The sequence below is a fragment of the Centroberyx gerrardi genome, chromosome 9 (assembly GCF_048128805.1).
Source record: "Centroberyx gerrardi isolate f3 chromosome 9, fCenGer3.hap1.cur.20231027, whole genome shotgun sequence".
NCBI lineage: Eukaryota > Metazoa > Chordata > Actinopteri > Beryciformes > Berycidae > Centroberyx > Centroberyx gerrardi.
Genome location: NC_136005.1, coordinates 9482489 through 9504515, shown reverse-complemented (window position 1 = coordinate 9504515; position 22027 = coordinate 9482489). Strand labels below are relative to the sequence as shown.

Sequence of the window (22027 nt, the reverse complement as noted above, 5' to 3'; positions counted from 1 at the left end):
TTTAACAACTTTTTTCAAAGATGACTCGTTGAAGTCTATGGTGATGTCTGTCAGTTGCTACTTGAATTTTGCATTTGTGTAGTCACCTTGCATACCTGCGTTATCTCACACCACTCTAGTTTCAACCATTATCATTTAAAGTAGGGGTACTTGTGATTTTGTTTGAATTTGATACATACTACTAAATCGATTTAACTAGCATTATATACCGCATTATAATAAACATATTGAGTACTGTATACAACTACTTTCCCAAATTCTCGGAGATGTTTTGCAGTGAGTGGATCATTTCTAACATTTTAACAGAAATCCACTCGCCCGGTCTGCGTGGTTTCGTCTCTGACCGGAAGAGTCTGTGTTTACAGCTTGCTCCACGTTAGCATTGCCGATTTGCCAGGCAGCTAAGACCTTTTCCCTTTTGTTAACTGTATTTGTAACTAACCGTCTGACCATTTTGTAAGACTACTTGGACAATTGTGAATGTTTCCGCGGCTAACATGAATGCTTTGTAGCGGAAAGGCTACCGACAAGCATCGCAATGACAAGCTGGCCAACGTAGCGGCGAGGTTAGCCAGCTAACTACTAAAGCTAGCTAACTTCTCGTACAGCAGTAAAGCTCATACGGTGAAACAGGTAATATCATGTCACCTTCACCCTATAACGAGTATTTTTTTTTGTGCGTTTTCACGACTGACAACCTCGCATCGTCAAATGCCCCCCCCCCCCTTGTCTGTGTGTTGTACGACAGGCTGCCCCCTCCCAGGTCCGAGAGTAAGCAGCCATGGGCGCGGAGAGCAGCGCCGTGCGGAGCTGCACCCTGGAGGAGCCGCTCCTCACCCTGCCCTCCGGACTGACCATGTACTCGGCGGTGCTCCAGGACGGAAAGCCTGCGTCCGTGTTTGTCCACAAGCAGGGCAACGAAGACAAAGTCAACAAAGCTGCTAAAGTAAGAAGGCTTCCAGATGTTGTTTATTGTGGGTGCCTTGCGTGGCGTAGTTCTCAGAGGGTGGGGATGTTGTATTTTAGGTATCCAGAAATCTTGGGTTCTTCTGGACTCTGTGCAGAGTCCCATGATGTGATCATGTGCCTCAAAACATTCTTTATTAAACTAAAATTTCTTTATTAAGGTCTGATTGATAATTTGATTTATTGGACTGTAGCATAGCCTCTCCAGATGTCTCATACACAGATATCATAGGCCTGTTTACAAGGGAGTTGATTTGTGCTGCTCTCAGGAGACCCACCATCCCACTAATGGGATTGAATGTATTTTGTCCTTTGCAGAAAATTCTGTATTCATCATAAAAACAATACACAATATGCACAATATCAACAGTGTCATACAGTATATCTGCTGTTTAATTGTGTATGCAGTGTAATTAAATGTACTTTGTAAGCACCATATGTCACACTGTCTGAGTCCAGCTAAAGTACCATACACCATTATAGAGCCAGTGCCACTAAGTGAAGTCTTTATGCTTTTACTTCCATTGACTGCAGTGCAGTCTGTGTTTGATTTAAGCTGCTGATCAGTGGCTCTGGCGCCATTGATCTTTTTGAATGAACACTCAGGCTGCATTACTACTTAGAGCCCTTGTGTTCTCACTCAGTTGCATGACACATCAATTTTATCTTTAATCAGTATCTTGAAGGAAATAATTAAATACAGGATGGCTGTAGGTGCACCTTCTGAATCTGCTTCCCTTCATATCCTGCAGCACCTGAAGACCCTGAGGCACCCGTGTCTGCTGCGCTTCCTGTCATGCTCTGTGCAGGATGGCGGCATCCACCTGGTGACTGAGCGGGTGCAGCCCCTGGAGCTGCTGCTGGACAGCCTCTCCCCGGAGGAGATCTGTGCAGGCATCTACGACCTCCTGCAGGCTCTCGTCTTCCTGCATGAGAGGGTGAGGGGGAAAACAGCATGCACGTGTTGCTCTGGGTGCAAGCGATGTAGTTTAGTCAGGACAACTCACGTATTGATATTAATATGTTTATAAATGGTTATGACAGCAATAAGTTTGGTTTTGGTGGAATAGATCTGCTTTTATGGCTCGCTGCTGCACATTAGACCTTAGTCAGGGAGTACATAACCAACCATATAGTACATAAAAGCAGATGTAAGCAGGTGGGGAGGAGGTGGGTGAACAAAAGCAGCAAGTCTCATGACAGTAGACAACAGCAGCAGAGTGGCAGTCTCCACAGCGAGCTAGACAGTGAGTGAGTACGTGTCATTTAAAAGGTTTGACATTAGGGTGTGTGTGTATATTGATTGGTTCACTTGCAAAGGTGTGCTGCTGAGTTAGTCCAATCAGCTGAAGACACCAGCTTGAGTTTCCTGCCTGAACTTGTGTTGCTCAGTTAGAAACACCCGCAGGCTTATTTGCATGAGATTTAAAGAGTGACAGTAAGAAAGAGAGGCCGCCCAGAGGGCATCATCATGGAAAATTAGTTTTATATGTCCAGCATGTGCCAGTGCTTCTTCCACATTAGTCATAAGTTCTTCCCCTGTCTCACTCCAGGGCAAATCAAGCCACAACAATGTATGCATGTCATCTGTATTTGTTAGCGAAGACGGACATTGGAAACTGGGAGGGATGGAGACTGTCTGCAAGTTCTCTGAGGCTACTCCTGAGGTAAGAGGTAGAAAATGAACTAACTTTAGAAAGAAGTTCACCATCAGCCCAAATAAATTCCCACGGTACACAATGTGTGTTGTTGTTTTTTTCTTCCTAAAATATAAAGCACCTGCAGCAGATATTTGAAAACTCATTCAGCAATATATCAAGTTACACATTTTGATTTTAAATTTTCTTCATCTCCTCAGTTTCTCAGCAGCATTCAGAATGTGAGAGAGACCAGTTCTGTTCCCCCAGAAGAGCGGGTAAGCATAATGAAGGCCAAGACGGAAAATGGAAAGATTGCTCTTGTTCTGAGATCAACAAATATACATATTTTTTTTAATTAATCTGTTCACTTGAAACATGTTGTCAACAGGTTGAGGGCTTTAAAACGCTCCCTGATAAACACGCTCACTCTCGAGACTGTTTCTCTTTTGGAATGATGGTGGAGACCCTTATCCCTCTCCTGAATGGCTATGGTGAGTATCCAATGATGATTAATTTGACAGTTCATTTTTATTTTCAATAGGTGTGTGTCAGGGTGGAAAGATCTGTTGTTTCTCATGCTTAAGTGTAATGTTTACTGATGATCTCAACCCTAATGTGACATCTTCTCAAATGTTATCATTGTTTACATTCATCTTTTCTTTTTTTTTTCCAGTGTCGGAGGAGCTGTCTGATAGTCTGAAGAGGACCCTGCAGGCAGGCTTGCTGAACTCTGACCCCTTGTCTCGACCTGCACTCAGCTCCTTGCTGACTCATGACTTCTTCAGGTTTGTCTGGTTATGTCTGCTGTCGTTGCCGTCAGTACATGATGAAAAGAATCTGATTTCAAATATGTATTTTTCCTGTTAACAGGAATGACTTTCTGGAAGTGATGAATTTCCTGAAGAGCCTCACCCTGAAGACAGAAGAAGAAAAGAATGAATTCTTTAAGTGAGTAACAACTCCTCTTTTGTTTTGTGTATGCTCTGTTTTATATGTAGCCTGCAGTGTTCCCCACAAGTTGACAGCTTACTTGTGGCAGTGTTTGTTTAGAATTAATTACTTGTACTTACCTACATCAGGGGCAATATGCAATGAAATCTCTGCACTGGGCTCATGTTAGGTTTGTAGTGTTGAGCAGTGTTATAAATCTCCTAATTAAAAGTATCAAGTTAAATTTCATATCGTTTTCACACTGGGAGGCTCTGTGGAATTGAGTACAATGCTGCTGGTCTGTGTATCAGCAAATGACAAACATGTTTGTCCTTTGTCATGTTTGACCAACTTTTTATTTTGTGGTGGCCATGCTGATATTGTGTCATTGTGCCACAGATGAGCATATGTATGGGAAACACTGGCCTGTTTTGTTTCCTAGCCAGTTAATGGTGTAATGTCATCATGTAGAACAGAGGTTCCTAAGAAACACATTAGGATAGATGCACATTAGACGGCAGACTTGTATTTCCTAAGCTTGTGTCGCAAGGAAGCCCATCCTAGACTTTTTTTTGTTGTTCAACATTATTTCATATAGAATTATATAACTGTTTATATTGTAGACAGGTGATGATAACGATGGGAGATTCTTGTACATTCTCTCAGTGAAATAAGAGTGAAATTCAACTAATGATTTTGCCAGGGAGTCCCTTAATATGCCAGTTGTATGTTTGTGTGTGTGTGTAGGTTTCTGTTAGACCGGGTCCAGAGCCTTCCTGAAGAGCTGATAGCTACACGCCTTGTCCCCAAACTCCTCAACTCTCTGGTGTTTGCAGAACCCATGGCTGTCAAAAGTTTCCTGCCTCATCTCTTAAGGCCAAAGAAGGGTAAGACGCCGTTTTAGTGAGGCACTCTTCATCCTGCTGCTAATGGCTCCTCAGATCAATACATCCCCTTTCAAAGAACAAGAGGCACAGTGGTCAGGCAGAACTGTAGTGCGATGTGCCACTCTGTCACTCTTCATCTCCTCTGTGTTGACAGATTCTAGTAGTGGCGGTAGCGGAGAGGAATGCCTGCTGTCTGTGTCCCTTTACCGGAAACACGTGGTTCCTCAGCTCCTCAAGCTCTTCAAAGTCAACGAGGAGCACGTCAGGATTGTGCTGCTGGCTCACATCCACGTCTACGCTGAATTCTTCTCCCACGACGAGCTCAAGAACCAGATCCTACCGCAGGTGTAGTGTTGTCACAGTACCAAATTTTTTTACTTGGATACCAATACCAAAATAAAAGTTTTAGGGATGGGACGATACGCTTTTCTCACAATACAATTCGACACGTGATATGGGGTTCAATATTTGATACAACCACGATACGATGTAATAAATAGTTTCAATGACAATAAAGTCTGACTGTGCAGAATTACGTTTATTTCTGAACCACAAATCTTTCTAGAAATGGCTTGGCTTGCTAGAATGAAAACAACAATTTAAAAATGTCAAAACAAAGTGCAAATAATGTAATTTCGATGGAGAGCTTGTGAAATTATGATGGACAAGCGAACTTATTTGTGATTACTACAGCAGAATAAAACATAGCTAATATCACAATGCATTTTTCTGCCCCACGATACGTATTTTCACATTTTTGTATTGCGATATATTGAATTTTGATTTATCATCCCATTCCTATTAAGTTTAATATCAAAAAATTCCACAGTACTACGACACCACGGCAAACAAGAAAAACCATCAAGCAATGTCACAGAACAACTGAGATGCATTGCAAAGTTACTTGTGTTACCGTACTTGACCTGGACTGCTTTGTGGCAACTTTTGCACAGGGGTTTTGATATGTTGGTCAAGTGTCCGCCTTTGTTGGCTCTGTAAGCGAAATGGTTACATATTTCACTTCAGCCACCAGTTTTGTCAGCTAGTTTAAATGGACTGCGGCTGCTGCAGTCCACTGTCAAGAGTCAGACTGCAGTTCTGTCTATTCCACTCCTCCTTTTTCCTATTTTTCTTTTAAAGAGTAATTCTGCAGATGTCCTGGTGGCTCAGTGGTCTAAGACACATACACGTATAACCGCGACGTTCTGGGTTCGAATCCGGCCCAGGACCTTTGTCACATGTCATCCCTCTCTCCTGATCTTTCATGTCTCTTTTCGCTTTCATCTATTTAATAAAGGAAAAAAATGCCCAAAAAAATAATAATTCTGCACACAGTTTGAGCTTCTCTCCACCTGCTGTGTGATTTTTAAAAAAGTGCAAGAGCGTGGGCGTGAGAACGGGGGAAAGGAGGAGGGTTTGGGGTTGGTCCGGGTTGGTGAGAAGAGGAACAGGGTGTTCGTGGGCATGTGCACGGACTGATGGGCTGGGGTGGTAACTTTTTTTTTTACCACATGACATATCTTAGGACAAAATCCTTGAACACGGCTGCATTTTAACCACTGGAGGGCGAACTGAGCCAGGTTTAGTGAAATAAATATGGCACCGGCACATTTGGCCTCAAATGTTGACAGTATAACCGGCGTTGTTGTATTTCAGAACTACATAGTACCAGTCTATAACTCAAAGGTGTTACTCTTGAACTATTTCAATGTTGTGATATGGATTTTATTATGAGTTATGAAGTATTGATAGAGGTACCAGTATATTTTGTAATCCCTAATATTTCCAATAAAGATCTTGTCTTCCCTTCCGCCCTGTCTTTGGCTGCAGGTTTTGCTGGGAATGAGAGACACCAACGACTCTCTGGTTGCCATGACGCTGCAGAGTCTGGCAGTGCTGGTGCCCTTACTGGGGGCCCAAGTGGTGGTCGGAGGAGAGAGAACCAAGGTCTTCAAACGCACCACACCCAACTTCACCAAGTCCACAGAGGTCACCCCTGAAAGTAAGGAACACTGACCTAATGATAACAATAATAATAGTAAAAGAGCATTACTCATTCACTTTCCAGCACATTTTCCCAGCTGGTTCAGGAACCTTCTGGTCACCAGTTTGAAGAAAATCTGGGCATGGAAAATTAATGAGTATCGCTCTACCCTCCCTCCCAGTTGTAAATTTGTATAACTGTATCCATATGAAGTAGGGTGTTACTGAAAAGGATGTGCACACTCAGCAAACTATTCCTGGGTAAGTAAAGGTTAAAAAAAAAAATAGCATTGGGTCGGTATTAATCTCATCTTTCTCTGTTCTTCAGCCTCTCCTGTCCATATAGTTGGAGGGTCCCACCCCCAGATGGCCCAGCCCTCTAAGGTCCTGAATTTGTTCCCCAAACCCTTAGGGGCTGTAGGCCTGGTCCTGGGAAACATGGATAGCCTACAGAGGAGTAGGGAGAATCCCAGGAATTACCCACTTCCACCAAAATCAGGTAAGATGACACCGTTCCCTCCATACTATTGATTTCGATTCACATTTCAACATTATGCCTGAAGCTCAGCCTACTTTTCTGATCTGTGTTTCAGCTATCACTAGAGAGATGTCGCTGCCTTTGAACGGCTTCAGCCCAAACAGTGAGGTGGAGTCACCGTCGTACAGCCCAGAGCAGACAGACAGACTAGAGGGTCCGGTGGAAGAATGGCCTGACTGGGGCGACCCAGAGGAAGGCGCCAAGGACAGAGATGGACAGCCAGTCCAGATCCACATCCAGGCCTCAGAGAGAGCAGCTCCAGTCAGCAGCAGACTGCCTCTCACACCGCAGGAAGTGGAGGAGGAGCCATGGGACGACTTTGAGGACACCGAACCTACCTCAGACCTCTCCCCTACAGCTCCCACACCAGACCCAGTCATCCTCACCCCACCCAGAGGGGGCGCCACTTCTGCACCAATAAACCCCGCACCTGAACCACTGAGATTGGGGTCCTCCAAACCCCTCAGATTGAGCTCAACCCTGCGAGGGTCCGCAGAGAGCAAGACCAGTTCTTCATGGGACAACGGCTGGGGTCAAGAGGAAAAGGACTCACACAGCGTCCCATCAAACTCCAGGCCCAAGCCCACGGTGCCACAAAGGAACGGGGGGATGGGCGGTCTGGGGGAAGAGTTCACCATTGAGGTGAAGAAGAAGCCGGAGAGAGACCCAGAGCTGGACTTCTTTGCAGACATGGTGCCGGACATCAAGCTGTCCTCTCCCACTCTGCTGCTACCGGGGGAGAGCGGTTTGAGTGACCCCAGACTGTTTACGGCTGCCTCAGGAAACACTGAAACAACACAGGCTGATGCATCCATAGATACTTTAACACTCACTGCCAAGTTCGCAGCTGCAGACCTGACCGAGGTTAGTGTGTGTGTGCGTGTGTGTGTGCGTGTTGGATCAAATCTCCAAAGTTTTGCACAGCATTTTGACAGTATTAGGTGCAAAGTCACAAGTGGGGTGCAGTTAAGGTGGTTGAAAATTTTCTAAGCTTCTACAGCAATCTTTACAGGCAAAAAAAGGATACTTGGTCTCTTAATGTGAAAATATATGTACTTGTTTTGTAGTAAAGGATAGAGTGAGTGGTAGATAATAGACAGGACTGCCACAATGATGCCAAACTGGATGAGTTTTTCTCAGTAGGTGAGGTCAAAAGCTGAATATTCCTTCATGAAGCCAGGTAAAACTAAGCTGTTTCATCTGTGTTGAGTATGTAGTGTACTAAAGTGTTAAAGTGCACTATGCTGAACTGAATACTGGACAGATATAAAAGAAGTTAGCAATGTATTTGTCACTTGGCAGCAAGTTTATGAAAGAGCTTATTTGCCATCATATAATCAGGGTTTGTGTGTCAAACCCTGGTCATTTTTTTTGTAATTTTTTTTTTTTTGGTCTTGTCAATTGCCTAGACATTAACCTAATTTATGCATTGAAGCAAATTTCTTCGTGTCTATAATTTGGCAGTCTCAATGAAATTGAATTGTTTTTAATTCACATGCTTATTTTGTTTTTCTCTCAGACTGAAACAGATGGCTGGGGAGATGGAGATGATCTGAACTGGGAGGATGAGAACTCCTGGTGATGAACTGTCTCATCTGGAGCAACATTTTAGAGACTTACCACTGGAAAACTTCAATTCCCAAGATGCACCACCTTTAGAAGCGCCATTTCACAAACGGCCAATGGACTGGAACTTGCTCCCTTATACAGGGATCCAGTCATTTAAAAATATGATGCAGTTATAATGAAATGGATGACTTGAGACTGTCATACTTTTTTGATATCATATACTGTGAGTTCCCAGACATTTAATATCATTGTCTTCATTCATGAAGGTAACTTTACTTTTGTACTGGAAGGATGGGCTGCTTATCAGATGGTGGTTATTACCAGCTAGACTGGGACATTAATGAAGCCATTTTTAATTGTTTTGCCAAATGAGGATATTAGTGGACTTGTGATAAATCAGGACCTTAATCTGAGGTGAATGGCAACTTTTGTTTTCATCTGCTTCTCTAGTTTTTAAACTGTGCCATACACTTCACTACTGGCATCAAGATTCGGGTCAGATTTTGGCAGGACACTGACTTGTCCAAAATGTGACAAGTTTGATTTACAGGAGGCTTGCACTTTGAATGAATGTGAAATAAAGATTGACATAATTTATTGGTAGCTTTATGGTTGCTGGTGAAATAAAAGGTTTACGGTATCAAATGTGCCCAGTTCTTCTGTTTAAAATAGTATTGTCTGAAAGAAAAGCCTCTACACAAACTCCATATGGGTGCCAAATGCAGGAATTTATTATCAAATTCATCTGCCATCCTGGAATGTGTTATGGTTCAATTGCATGATTCTTAAATGTTAATTGGGGATGACCAAATCAGGGTATGTGTAGTAGTATACACATCAGTCCTAGAGATGGTGGCTGTTTATGTTTGGCTGCACTGTTTTCCCAACAACCCCCACCGACCCATTCCCAATTAGTGGAGACTCCAGCCAATGCTTGGTATTCAAAAGGTAATAAAGTTTAATAAACAATTAGATGTCAGTTGAGACTGACCATAAATTGACTGTATAAACCATTTTAGAAAGAGAAACACAAATGTCAACAGCAGCAAACAGTATACAGACTTTCACTAGTTTACACATTGTACTTTAATAGCTTTTGTATAAAAAAATAAAACAAATGATGATGATCTGAGGCAGGAAAAAAAAAAAAAACTGTGGAGCTGCTAGGTTGTGTGTTGGGTCGTCCTGATTTGAGTTATAAGAATCTGCAGCTCCTGTAGTCTGGATCCCAGCCACTGTGGAGGGGGGGCAGCAGTGGTGGCTTCGCCCTCGGTGAGAGCCTGTAGGGCCTTCAAAGCACTCTCAGCTGTCTGGACGTAGCGGCTGTACTCCTCTGCACTGGTCTCCTGCCGCGCTCTCTTGGGGCAAGGCTGAGTGGGAGGCATGTTGCATTATTACACAAAAAATTAATCTTTCCTTGAATTGAATTCTCACTGAGACAACATAATTCGATTTGATGTCAAACAAGGCAAGAAGTCTTGCTTTGACCAATGATTTTCCCTTTTCAGGTTGTTTCATTTATTCACATATTAATGTCACCACTCACCTCTGAATCAGCAGCAGCCTCAGCATCCAGCTTGTTAGCAACAGTTTCCTTATTGGTCTCCAGGCTCTCATTGTGCTGCTCAATAACTGGTGTCTCCAACTTGAGTCTCTCGAGCCGTGACTCCACATCTTCCTGTGCATTAACAGTCTACAACAAAACAAAGTTAACAATAGTCTCATTCACATCTATGTGTCATGTTTCAGCTTGATCCTCATCATGATACATACTGGCATTCCTTACCTTGCTAAGGTAATTCACCACTTTGGTTTTGATGTCTTCTACAGACAAGCTCTGGGAAATCACCTCCTCATGGTTTGTCATCTAAAACACCAGAAGGACATATTCATAAGGTTTATATCAGGGCATCAACAGTGTATAGGGCTAAATCTTTAACCTTAGGCCTACTAATATCTATCATGATAGTAGCTTTCTTTCCCCACCTCTGCAAAGTGAGAAAAGGCCTCCAGAGCGTGCTGATGCAGCAGCCACGATCTGTCAGCCAGCAGGACTCCAAACAGGCTACTCAGCCGGGGAAGAACTTGATTCTGTGGGACCAAAGGGTGCAAAGAGCAAATGAAAAAACAACTATATTAATCCATAAAGGTTGTTGGGGAGATTTCAACATTGCTGAAACGTGTTTTCAGCATGATACCTCCATATAAATTTGTGAATAGTCAACCACCACTAAAGCCTTCGATGGTCATATTTTTTTTCCCCATGTCCAATCACTTGCATAATTACATTTAGACTGTACATTTTAGGAATTGAGCAGATTATTCTGCTCTTATCCAGAGCGACTTCCAACGAGTGCAACAGTAGAATCATTTTCCTTGATCACCAACATTACAAGCAACCATTACTCAGGAGTGAAAGGGGCTAACAAAGTGAAATAGTCTTTGTGTGATGCAGTGTTAATTTTGACGCAAATTTTGATTTAGTTTTAGTCATAGTCTTTTGACTAAAATTACATTTAGTTTTAGTCGTATTTTAGTCATCTGAATTGTTTTAGTTTTAGTCTAGTTTTAGTCGACTAAATCTACTGTAGATTTAGTCGACTAAATCTACAGTACATTTAGTCGAAATTTAACAGGTTTAGTTAAAGTGTAATGCATTATTTAAACGTTTCTCTTGAATTTCCAATTAATTTTCTGTATATAGCCTATACACAGACTGCTCTACATTTATCCATGACTGTTCTTCTCTTTCTCCCAAACGCTGGCTGTGGCAAAGACATTTCTGAACAGTTTATGCTCGTTCAACAGGTCTTTTTTATTCTTGCATTCTCTTATATTGTCAATATATAGGCTAATATCAATAAAGGATCCCATTACCTGGATGACTGAAAAATTATCTAATGTACTCCATTTTAAATAGTTCCATTTGTCAAACAAATAACTAAACTGTATATATCTAAAGTGCTCCCTTTCAAGTACTTTGTGTCAAAGATAACATAACTTAAAAATATAAACAGTGCTACAGTGTTCTGTTTGTTGCTTCTTTTGTCCTGTCTACAAAGTACAGAAGAATAGAAATGAGATCCTTTTACAGAGAAATCTGCTTTTCTGCCCCTCTGCCCTGCTACATCTCTCTGTGCTGTCAGTTTCTCCTGTATCTTTACATCGTTACATTACTAGCCTTTGACACTGTTACATTGTCTGCTCTGTTTTACAGAGAGAGACCGAGCGACACAGAGAGAGAGAGAGAGAGAGAGAGAGAGTGTGACACAGGGAGAGCGAGCGAGAGACAGAGAGACAGAGAGAGAGCGAGAGACAGACCACACAGACTACTTCTGTTTGTATCTCTTCCCAAATCGTCTCTCCCTAACATTTTCGTCTCGTTTTTATTCGTTGACGAAAGTGTCAATACATTTCGTCATAGTTTTTGTCATCATAAATTATTTTTTATTTAGATCTCGTTTTCGTCAATGAAAAAATGTCGTTGACGAAAACTGTGACGAAAATTATTCGTCAACGAAATTAACACTGGTGTGACGGTCTTTCGTTTCAGTACCTGGCTGTCATGAGGGACAAAGACCTTCCCTAGAGAGGCTAGGAACTCCAGAGCAGCCAGCATCACCTCGTCCGGACACTTCTGAGACACCAGAGCAGCCACACACAGCAGAGCCTGAGACACACACAACAGTCAAAACTGCAACTCTCCATTGTTGGCCTGTTCATATGACAACTGTGAGAAATAACAGCATAAGCATACCTGACAAATGACTTGAGGTTCCACGCTTTTCACTAAAACGGCCGATATCGACAGGAGCAGCTGCAGAGTACACTGGAGCACCGGGTGGGTCTGCACCTGAAGAATGATGGGTGAAGGGGATAATGGTCACGTATGTACATCAGTGTGCATTTAGGTGTTTATGTGCGTGTGCATGTGTGTGTCTCACCTGGTTGGGACACATTCGTAACCAGAGCTGTGTGACTATCCTCAGTGCAGACAACACACACTGTTCCTCTGGAGATGATTCCCCTCGAACCACCACTAGGAGGGATAACAGCACCATGTTCTGGAGACAGGAGGGACATCACAAGCACAGCGTTCCTTCACATTTTCCCCATTTCAAATTTCCACACTTTTTCTAGACCATTATTTCTTGGCTGAATTTTCAGTGAATGTTCAGTATGATGTATGAATAATGTGAAAAGTGGGTGAAGGGACAGTGGGTCTACAGCTACATAAATGAGTAGACATTTGTGTATCGAGACTGAACAACAGTAATTTTCCATACCATCCCAGAATATGTCGAATTCTTAAACTTTTCAAGACTCTTCAAGAAATTATCAAATTAATTTTCCAAACTTTTCCAGACCTGCATAAGAACCTTGTGATCAAAACCATCTCTAGACACTCTGAAGGCAGAATACTGGGTCAAACAGTATTTGCAAATAATTGTTTCATCCTGCATGGAGTACCAGATGGGTGGGGTTTACCACATCCGGACAAATCAGATAGTCAGGTAGTCTGGTAAAAAAACACTAAATTGACTACTGCTTTCCAGTCAGTACATTCTATTACTCATTGTATTGTCTTAGATTCCAAATCCCACCAACTGGTAATATTAGTTTTAGTATGTTGCACAGTGACAAAACATAGGAGGGTGTAAAAGAAACACAACAATACGATAAAGCTGACATTGAGTTATCGCTAATGTGGCAACACAATGACCCAAGGGGTTCATGGAAACACCTCACGTCAAATAAACCAGATAGTGGCTTCTGGTACGTCACCACATAAACAGAATATGCCATTTGAGCCAGGTGTGGCTCTCACACCACTTCAGCACTGAGTTTTCCATGACCAACAAAGGAGAGAGGTCGCTTACAACAACCTTATCTGTCTGGTTTGTTCTCAGCCTTGTGAACAAGCTTATCTTATTCTTATTTTATCTTAATATCACTTGCTGAGGTCACTGGTCTTCGATCCATTCTCTTTTTCATTGGACAAGGACAGGACCACTAAATGAGGCATTTGCATACACAATACAGCAGCCTTGCCCTTGATTTGTGTACTGCCTATTTCTCCCTCTCTATTCCTTGTCATGGTCAGTAAAAGTTGCCTTGGCACAATCACCCAATGTTGCAAATCTGAGGTCGTCCTCACCACTTTGTCCACTTGTCCCAGTTTGTACCCTCCATTCTGCCAGTCGGTCAGGGCTTTTTGAGTGAGACCGATGATGTCTGTCTCTATACGGTGACGGGTGTCATGGGAAAGAGCTTTGAGGAGGACATGACGCCACACCGGAAGGTTCTCCACCTGAGAGGGCGGGAAACGCTCCACCAGCTCCACCTGAAACACAAATTACCATATGTCACGCCTATAATGTTGCATAGTTCACTCTAGATTTGTTACCATGAACAACTAAACATCAACTAAAACCAGAAACAAGAGCTAGGACTCTGAACCAGTGGTTTTCTGGGGGTTGGGAGAGATGAGATGATTTATATAAAATATATTGTCATGTTTTTAATCTTTGTGATGAATGCCTTTTTCTTGTGACACAATGGAAGACCATTAATGAATCAACTACTACAGCCTGAAAAAGGAAAATAAAACTCATCATACTGCAACAAATTTCAATATGCAACAAGGGACTGCAAGTTTTTATCACTTTGATTTTGTGGGTCGTGAGGTGAAAAGTTTGAGAAACACGGCGCTAAAAACTGATATCACTAAAAGTTAATGTTGAGAGTCTCCACTGATGATGAAAGGGAAACCAACTTTGTGGAAACAGACACTACCCAGACATGGACACATTTTCTAGTTCTAGCTATACTACTGAATAAAAGTAGTTTGGGTACCAAAGATGAAAGGAATAACTATGGGTATTCTGTTTTAGGGTGAATTTCACCACAAATAAAAAGACTGTTCTAAGCTAGATTTGAATAGATACTCTGGGTGGCGTTTCACAGGTTTATGAAAATTCCCATTTCAGTTCCCAGGGTTTCTGACCTGGTGGTTAGGTGTCATGAGGAACACCATGCGTCTGAGCAGCAGGCCCAGGTGGGACAACTGGTAACACTCACCGGCGCATGTTTTCACCTGAGGGAGGAGAGGGAGAAGCAGAGAAGAGGTGAGGGACAGAGTCAGTGTGGAGGCTCAGGGGGAGAAAGGTGAAAACCTGAAGGGGGGAAGTGTATGGAAATGTGTGATTTTCGGCTTAATCCGATGCCACGTTATGACGCAATGAGTTACGGACAGGTGTCACAGTCCCCCCAGGTCCAACAACACCAATTGTCACCTCTGTTGGGGTGTCACAGAGGACAAGCAGGACCTAACCCAGAACCCCACAGAGAGATTAAGGGATTTAGAGTTATTTTAGAGTGTGCTCAGGAAGAGGTCATAGACATGGAGTAAGGTCATGGCCCCTGTGGTCTCTACCCAAGATGGCCAGGGCCAAGATTTCAGAATTAGGGACGTGAGCCTGGTCCACTAAGTCTGCACAATATTATAATGAATCATTTTCGTCTACTGATAATATTTGATAAGACGGGCCTATGGAGTATTGTGTGCTGTGGCCTTTCCTTCCATCAAATCAGACTAAAACATGACAACTGCAAATATGTATTATGTGGATGAAAGAAATCATGAATACTAATTTATGAGTTTATATATCATGGACTTGGATATGCAAGTCACGCATTTCTGAATCACAAACATTCTCAAAATAGTTCCTGTCAACTATCTCATGTATTCTCTTGGTCTCTACCCACCAGGTGAGCTATGAGGAAAACGTGATGTAGACAAAGTTCTGCTGTCCCATACCTGAGGACAGAGACGACAAGATCAGCAGTGGACATAACACAGAAAAACAACAATTTACAACCGGACCTATCAAACAGTAGCTGCAAATACTATTTGTGGTTTTCAGCCCTATGGATCCAGAAGGGTATGATTTATGACATAGGGTGATACAGTGAGTGCCAAGAAATTTGGACAATCACAAGAAACTATTTAAAAGTCCATTCAGTATACCTCTGTGACTGACAAATATTATCTGACACAAACAAATGAAAAAACACAAACACCATGAATTATTTGCCACAAACATTTTACCCAGATCTGTTCCTAATACAATAAGAAAATCTACTGTAGGAGATGATGTATGGTGACAGCTACTGGAATTTTCCTCATTCTCACCGAGCTGTAAAGCACCACACGTCTGTAGCCAGCAGAGCTGTCTGAGTATCAGCCTGCAGTACAGCCTCAACCAAACAACGCTCCTGGATAACAGAGCAGTGGAGAGAGGAAGTGAGACAGAGGGGTAGAGGGAAGGAGCAGAAGAGAATGAGGGAGGGAGAAAAAGTGATATCAAGAAATCAAACAGAAATTGAAAAAACGAAAGCAAAAGGCTCAACTATAATGAATGAGAGGAAATCCTGCACAAAAACACAGCTGATGGAAAGAAAGCGATAAGATACCTAAATGAATAGCCTAAAAAAGCTTTCACCAGAAAAGCACCAGTTACCGCTCAACATCATTAGTAGTAATGGAATCTCCTCTGACAATATTGACAATATTGAAAAAAAACAAACCCTAACAATATCTCCTCTACTGATGCCGCCAGCATAAAGTGTGTGTGTGTGTGTGTGTGTGTGTATAATCCTCACCAGCATGGGGAAGTACACTGTGGGAAGCGCAGCCACACTGGCACAGAGTTGCACACAGACGTGGTGGTGCAGAGTGACCTGGCCCTGGGCCTGACCTTTCATCATCACCCCCGGCAACAGCACCGGTACCCTACGCTCGATACAGCAACGCCGGAAACTACTGAACATGGCCTGGTAGAGAGGGAGCCTGGAGATACAAGGGATAGAGTGTCACATTAGGCCTTTATGAACACTTTAGGAACTTTTTAGACATTTTTGCCAGCCTAAAAACAAAAACACAGTGAACTACAGTTGAGGATGCAATTGTATAACCCTTTAAGGGATTGGGACAACGTGTTATATACAATTTCACAGTCTCTACAATATCTCCCAGCTGATGTCTATATTCATTATATGAATTAAGAAGGCTTCTGCTTCTATGTCATGCCTTAAAGGCCTAAATCTAATATTCTAATGTTCTGGGTCATTGCAATCTGGCAAAAACAAGTTTATTGTGAGGTCCTTGTGGTATAACAGTCATCATGTTCTTTACAAGGGAAATAAACTAGGCGGAAATCCAGAAATGGGGTTTTCCTTAAGGGGTTTAAGTCAATAACATCTGGTACTGTGGCAGGATATGTGGTGAGGGCTGGGTATCATTTGAAAATATGGTACTGGTGCCAACACCGGTACCTTGAATTTGATACTGGTACCAAAAACAATACTTTTTCCATACCTAAGTTGAATAATGTAATATGTGATGCAATAGCTGAGAATTTTTGACTACCATATATTTTTGTCGTTAGTTTTCCCAACTAAAAGAAATAACATATGAACCCTTGTGCACCCTAAGTATTTATTTGTTCAAACCAACCATTAAACCATTAAAGTACTAACTGTCCAGCTCCGCTTCTTACCTGGGTGTCTCTTCTGAGAACTGGCTGCCATTGTACCAAAGCTGCAGTACCTCATCTGGCTGGGAGGCCAGCTGGCCCAGGACACTCACCAGCAGAAGACACTGAGGAAGCTCACACTCAGCACTAAACCCTGTGCATAGACAAACAAGAACAAAAACTAAGAGATTACTGTTAAGACAAAGAGAGTATTGTTAATTCTACTACAACTAGGAGTGTGTGCTACGTACTTCGTTGGCAAGCATCAGCCTGCCACTAGAAATTTAGGTCAACATTCATATAACTATTGGCACACAATCAATGTTCATTTGAACAAACAACAGATTTCCTAAACATGCCACACACTGTCAGGCTTGCCAGGCTTCATTGCATGCCTACTTTTGGCAACAAAAGACTGGAGTCAGCAATCGTGTGTCCTCAAAGCCCATCAGGTTGTGTCTGGCAGTACATGGAAAACGACAATGACTGTGAGAAAGGCTAAGTAACAATGTCCCCATTACAATGAGAAGCGGAAGGCCATCCATCATCCCTGCTGCACTATCTGAAAAAAGGGGTAAGCTGAGGACAAGCTTTCATACTCACGCTGGTCCTGCTGGAGGACAACCTCAGCGAAGGACCGTAGGGGCAACAGCTGGGACAGGAGGGCCTCCATGGGAACCAGAGCTGCCATGTTCAGCTCCTCAGACAGAGGGGAGGGCAGTGCCGGGGCAGACAAGCTGGGAGGAAACTTACTGAAGGGGAAACACAATATGCATCTAAGAATGAATGTTTTCTACACTGCTCAATATTTGATGAATTAAGATCAGATCAGATTTTCCAATCCACAACAAAAATTCATATACCTGATGATCTGGAGGTAGAGTTGATGAAAGCAGCTACAATACTTTGTCAGAAAAGATTTGAATTCCTGTTATGAGGGTAAAGAGTGACAGGTATAAGTTCCATTATTTTGATTTGTAAAGTGGAGATAAAACAAATGGATGTATTAGAGGTAATAAATAGTACTTTCAGAGGGAACATGGTTGAAATTTGTAGTACCTTTATGTAATGAACTAAAGTGTTGGCAAAGAATCTGCACATCTTTGTGGTTTTCTGGAACAGCTTGTATCCGGGGCTTTGTGCTGCCTCCTTAAAAAAAGAAAATGACAAAAGAGCATGAAATCAACAGGGTGACAGAGCACAGGTCTACGAGGGATTCTCCCCTCATTCTCCCCTGACCTTACACTCACAAACACAAACCTCACTGTGTTCGAAGAACAAAAGGGTATAACACAGGAAAAGTTCCTCATTTGTCCTACAAAGCGGACACAATAAATACTAAATGACACAATAATATTCACTAATGTGGTGTCTCAGTTTAGTATCAAGCATGTAGTCAGTGCAGACAAAAAAAAATATTGCATTGTAAGCTGCTACATTTATATCACATTTTAGGGATTTATCTGAGTATCATTTTAGAGTGACTTCCAATAACTGCAAAATAAGAATAAGCTTAAATTGTCAAATTGTCAACAGTACAAGCAGCTGACAGTAAAGACTGCAAAGGTCAAAAACAACAGCGCCCAGGTAAGAAAAGAAACAAATACTCTGTGGAAATAATCAGTGGAAAGCTGCTTAAGAGCTACAGTTGATACAGATCATTTTATTTATTTACTTATTCATTCAATTTTTTGTTAGAGAGTGCCAAGTACACCGTCAGAGGTCTTTCCTACCTGTAGCCCTACATATTTAATCTGTTCAGCCAGCTCCAGACAGCTGTGGATGGAGGCCAGCAGGTTGTCACACAGGCTGCTGCTGATGTCACCGTGACGTAGATGTTCCTCCACCAACGACTGGTACTTCACACTCTGTCTGAACACGGTAGCGACCGTTAAAATCGGCCAATAACTGAATAAACTATTCAATCTATCCATTACTTAGAACTAAGGAACTCTTCTAATATGTCAGTCTAAACAAAAAGTGTCAACATGAGTGTGTGTGGTACTGACTTAATAATGAATTTCCACGTGTTGGCATGAAGTGCAATGTCCAGGTTTGAGATGATGGAGCAGATATCCAGGAGGTTGTGAATTCCTAAGGAAGATTAAAAAACATCTTCAGTATAAGGATGACCACTTTGAAGGCAGAGGAGTACCACAATGTAAAAGGGTAAATACCAGACAGCACGGCGGTTGAAAACAGAGACATGCACACACACACACACCTGTGACAATGTCAGAGATCTCTTCCTCTGAAGCATTGCTGTCGAGGGAGATCCTGTCCAGCAGCTCCATCAGGCCTTTCTGGAGGGAGTAGGCCTCCTTGTAGAGTCCCTGCAGCAGGTCAGCCACCAGGGACAGACGGCCACAGTAAACCACCTCGCTCTCCTGAGGACAACATGCAGCGTTTACACAAATCTGGCACCACTTAAGGTTAGGGCTGCACAATTAACCGTGTATAATCATTGTTAGTCCCCACAGTTAATTGCAGTAATCAATCAGTAATACTGAAACATTTAATTTCACTTGGAATGTCTGCTGTGGCTGAAAATGGTCAACATGTTGATAGAAGATAGGCCTACCAAAAGATGCAATAAAATAATTGAGTTCCTCAAATTATCTAGATTGATAATCATGATTAATACTCATAATTCCAATATTTATTACAATATTCAGCTATAATTTTAGCCATAATTCTGCATCCCTCCTTAAAGGATAAGGCTGGTGTTTTTTAATGCATTGCTTACTGTCAACAAATCCTATGAAAATAACAAAATCAACAATGCGTTTGCTCTCCTCCCGTTACTTTCTGACTTCCCACGTACCGTTTTTAGCCGTCAACCCGGAAGTCATTGGCTCCAATTGTAAGCTAAAAACCTTGAAATACAGCTCACAAAGACATAGTTTCAATTTGAAAAATCGCTAACTGTTACCACGAAAAGTCAGGCTGTTGTAGTTATTACCAAATCAAATTCAAATGGGAACAAATTCTTCATTACGCCGGGGACTATTTTCGGTGCTACGGAACTACTTTCCTGAGATCGCAAACGTGTTTACAGCCGGCTTATTAAGTTGTTTGAGGAAAAAGTCGGCCGGCCCGGTGCATCGCGATGATAAAATATGTTGCCCAGAGCAACGGCATGGCTCTTTGACGTGTTTTTAATAGTTTTTTAATACAACATGGACGAGACTTGTTGGCAAAACAAAATCATTGCTGATTTTGTTATTTTCATAGGATTTGTTGACGGTAAGCAATGCATTAAAAAACACCAGCCTTATCCTTTAAGGTGCATAAAAACACGCAATACAGCCAATGAGGAAAGGTTTAAATATGCCAACTTTTGCATAGAGGTGAATGTACTGGTTATTGCCATCAGTGAACTAAACAATCTTACCTTGCAGTGCTGGAAGGTGTCCCTCAGGACTTTGAGGATGCAAGAGGGTAAGGAGCGGATGGCATCCAGGTCCGGGGCTTCCTCAAATGAGCAAACGTGACGCACACAAGCGGACATCGCATCTATTATCTGCACCATTGCCTGAAACAGACAGCAAGACATTTTACATTTGGTTATAAGAGAAGAATGTTTTTTTATGCAATAAACATCTTACACACTACACTATGTGTATGATACGGATAGCATCATTTTTAATGAATGCGCAGCCTTAATCTGCAGTGTAAAAAAAGGCAATAGAAAAACTCGATCAGCAGGGGGTAATGGAGTACCTGCAGAATGTTCCTTAGTAAGGCACGCAGTTCTGTGTTTTGACTGGACAGCCCTCCAGCTTGGTTTGAGATCTCTGTCATCAGGCTGTCAAACATTTTGACTGCCTGCAGATATTCGTAACATACATAAGGGCAGGAATCAATTCATTTTCAATGCAAGATGTGAAAATTGAAACAGTAATGCACAAGAAATAACAGAGCCATTTTTCTACATTATGTCAATATAGGCAGAAAAATAACCTTTTTTAGGTTTCCCAGTTTCTGAATTTTGAAGAGAACCAACTTTCTGAACTGACTGAAAGTTGTCGAAGGTGCATTTACCTCAACCCTAATGCACTTATTGATTCAGGATGTCTGTCTTCATGTTTCATCAAGTTGAAATTAAGACTTTTTAATCCTAGTTAAAATTATTATAAGACAAATTTTTCAATAGACATAAATATGAAAATGAAAACAAATTTAGACTGCTGTCACCCTGTTGATCTGTGTGACGCACCAAGAAACCTCAACATTTTTAAGACTTCTGAATCAATTAAAGACCTAAAATCTTACATTAACTATATTTAAGACCTTTTAAGGCCTTGAGTATAGATAATATAATTCAAAACATGTTAAGACTCTTTCCAGAACCTACAACCACCCTGTGATTACTAAACTGAGCCTAGTGTTTGCATTCACATTTAGGGTAATTAGGGGAATGTGCATTCATTATATTGTTATTCACCTTAGGTAAGACCTGAGAGAAACACTCTGCCTCCAGCTCTGACAAACCGATATGAGGGAGGAACATATCTGTGATTATCTTGAGTATACCTGTAGAGATAGTTATGTTATCATGAAGCATTTGAACTGTGTGAACAGGTTAAACTCTCAGTTCATACTGACACAGGCACAAAATAATTTGTAATTACAGTGTGTGCAATTAAGATTCTTACGTATATGATCATCCCAGCTCTCAGACTCATGCTGCAAAGAGTACAAACAGTTAAGGAAGACCAAGGTACTACAGTAAGTTGACTTCTGAGTAAAGTACTTGTGTTACATTTGCTACCCTGCCAGGTAAATCAGGACTGCAATAATAATGTTGAGAAAGATAAAATTAGAGTAAAGATTCAAGATAAAGCAAAGTATTCATATACAGTTTCACTTTGAAAATTCTTTACTTTTTCCAGACCTTATTTTCTTGACAGGATTTGAGGATTTTGGCGAATGTTTAATATGATTTATAATGATAGCCATACTGCATCACACCTA

At 41.8% G+C, this 22027-nt stretch overlaps 2 protein-coding genes across 4 annotated transcripts; one reads left to right on the top strand and one right to left on the bottom strand.

Annotated features, from left to right (window-relative positions):
- Positions 1–363: 363 nt before the first annotated feature.
- On the top strand, positions 364–9146 carry scyl3 (SCY1-like, kinase-like 3). 2 transcript variants are annotated; one of them, XM_071917605.2, is made up of 14 exons: positions 364–633; positions 749–946; positions 1719–1904; positions 2520–2633; positions 2825–2881; positions 2995–3097; positions 3280–3391; positions 3477–3554; positions 4284–4423; positions 4578–4768; positions 6254–6425; positions 6735–6905; positions 7000–7808; positions 8464–9146. In XM_071917605.2, the coding sequence occupies exons 2-14, from the start codon at positions 782–784 to the stop codon at positions 8524–8526; spliced, it is 2361 nt and encodes a 786-aa protein (XP_071773706.2). In that variant the 5' UTR covers positions 364–633; positions 749–781; the 3' UTR covers positions 8527–9146. The 2 variants fall into 2 exon arrangements, with proteins under 2 accessions (XP_071773706.2, XP_071773707.2); XM_071917606.2 differs by lacking the exons at positions 364–633; positions 749–946 and having other exon boundaries at positions 1855–1904; positions 2567–2633.
- Positions 9147–9598: 452 nt separating this feature from the next.
- On the bottom strand, positions 9599–21782 carry firrm (fignl1 interacting regulator of recombination and mitosis). Of its 2 annotated transcripts, none has more exons than XM_078285701.1 (23): positions 21709–21782; positions 21510–21586; positions 20774–20878; positions 20445–20585; positions 19275–19437; positions 19060–19144; positions 18784–18922; positions 18110–18199; positions 17914–17978; positions 17654–17802; positions 17075–17204; positions 16179–16365; positions 15709–15791; positions 15282–15333; positions 14521–14610; positions 13672–13857; positions 12458–12577; positions 12271–12366; positions 12070–12183; positions 10500–10604; positions 10300–10380; positions 10060–10206; positions 9599–9883 (listed from the first exon to the last, which is right to left on the bottom strand). In XM_078285701.1, the coding sequence occupies exons 2-23, from the start codon at positions 21561–21563 to the stop codon at positions 9677–9679; spliced, it is 2589 nt and encodes an 862-aa protein (XP_078141827.1). In that variant the 5' UTR covers positions 21564–21586; positions 21709–21782; the 3' UTR covers positions 9599–9676. The 2 variants fall into 2 exon arrangements, with proteins under 2 accessions (XP_078141827.1, XP_071773711.2); XM_071917610.2 differs by having other exon boundaries at positions 21498–21586; positions 21709–21781.
- Between the last annotated feature and the right edge of the window lie 245 nt (positions 21783–22027).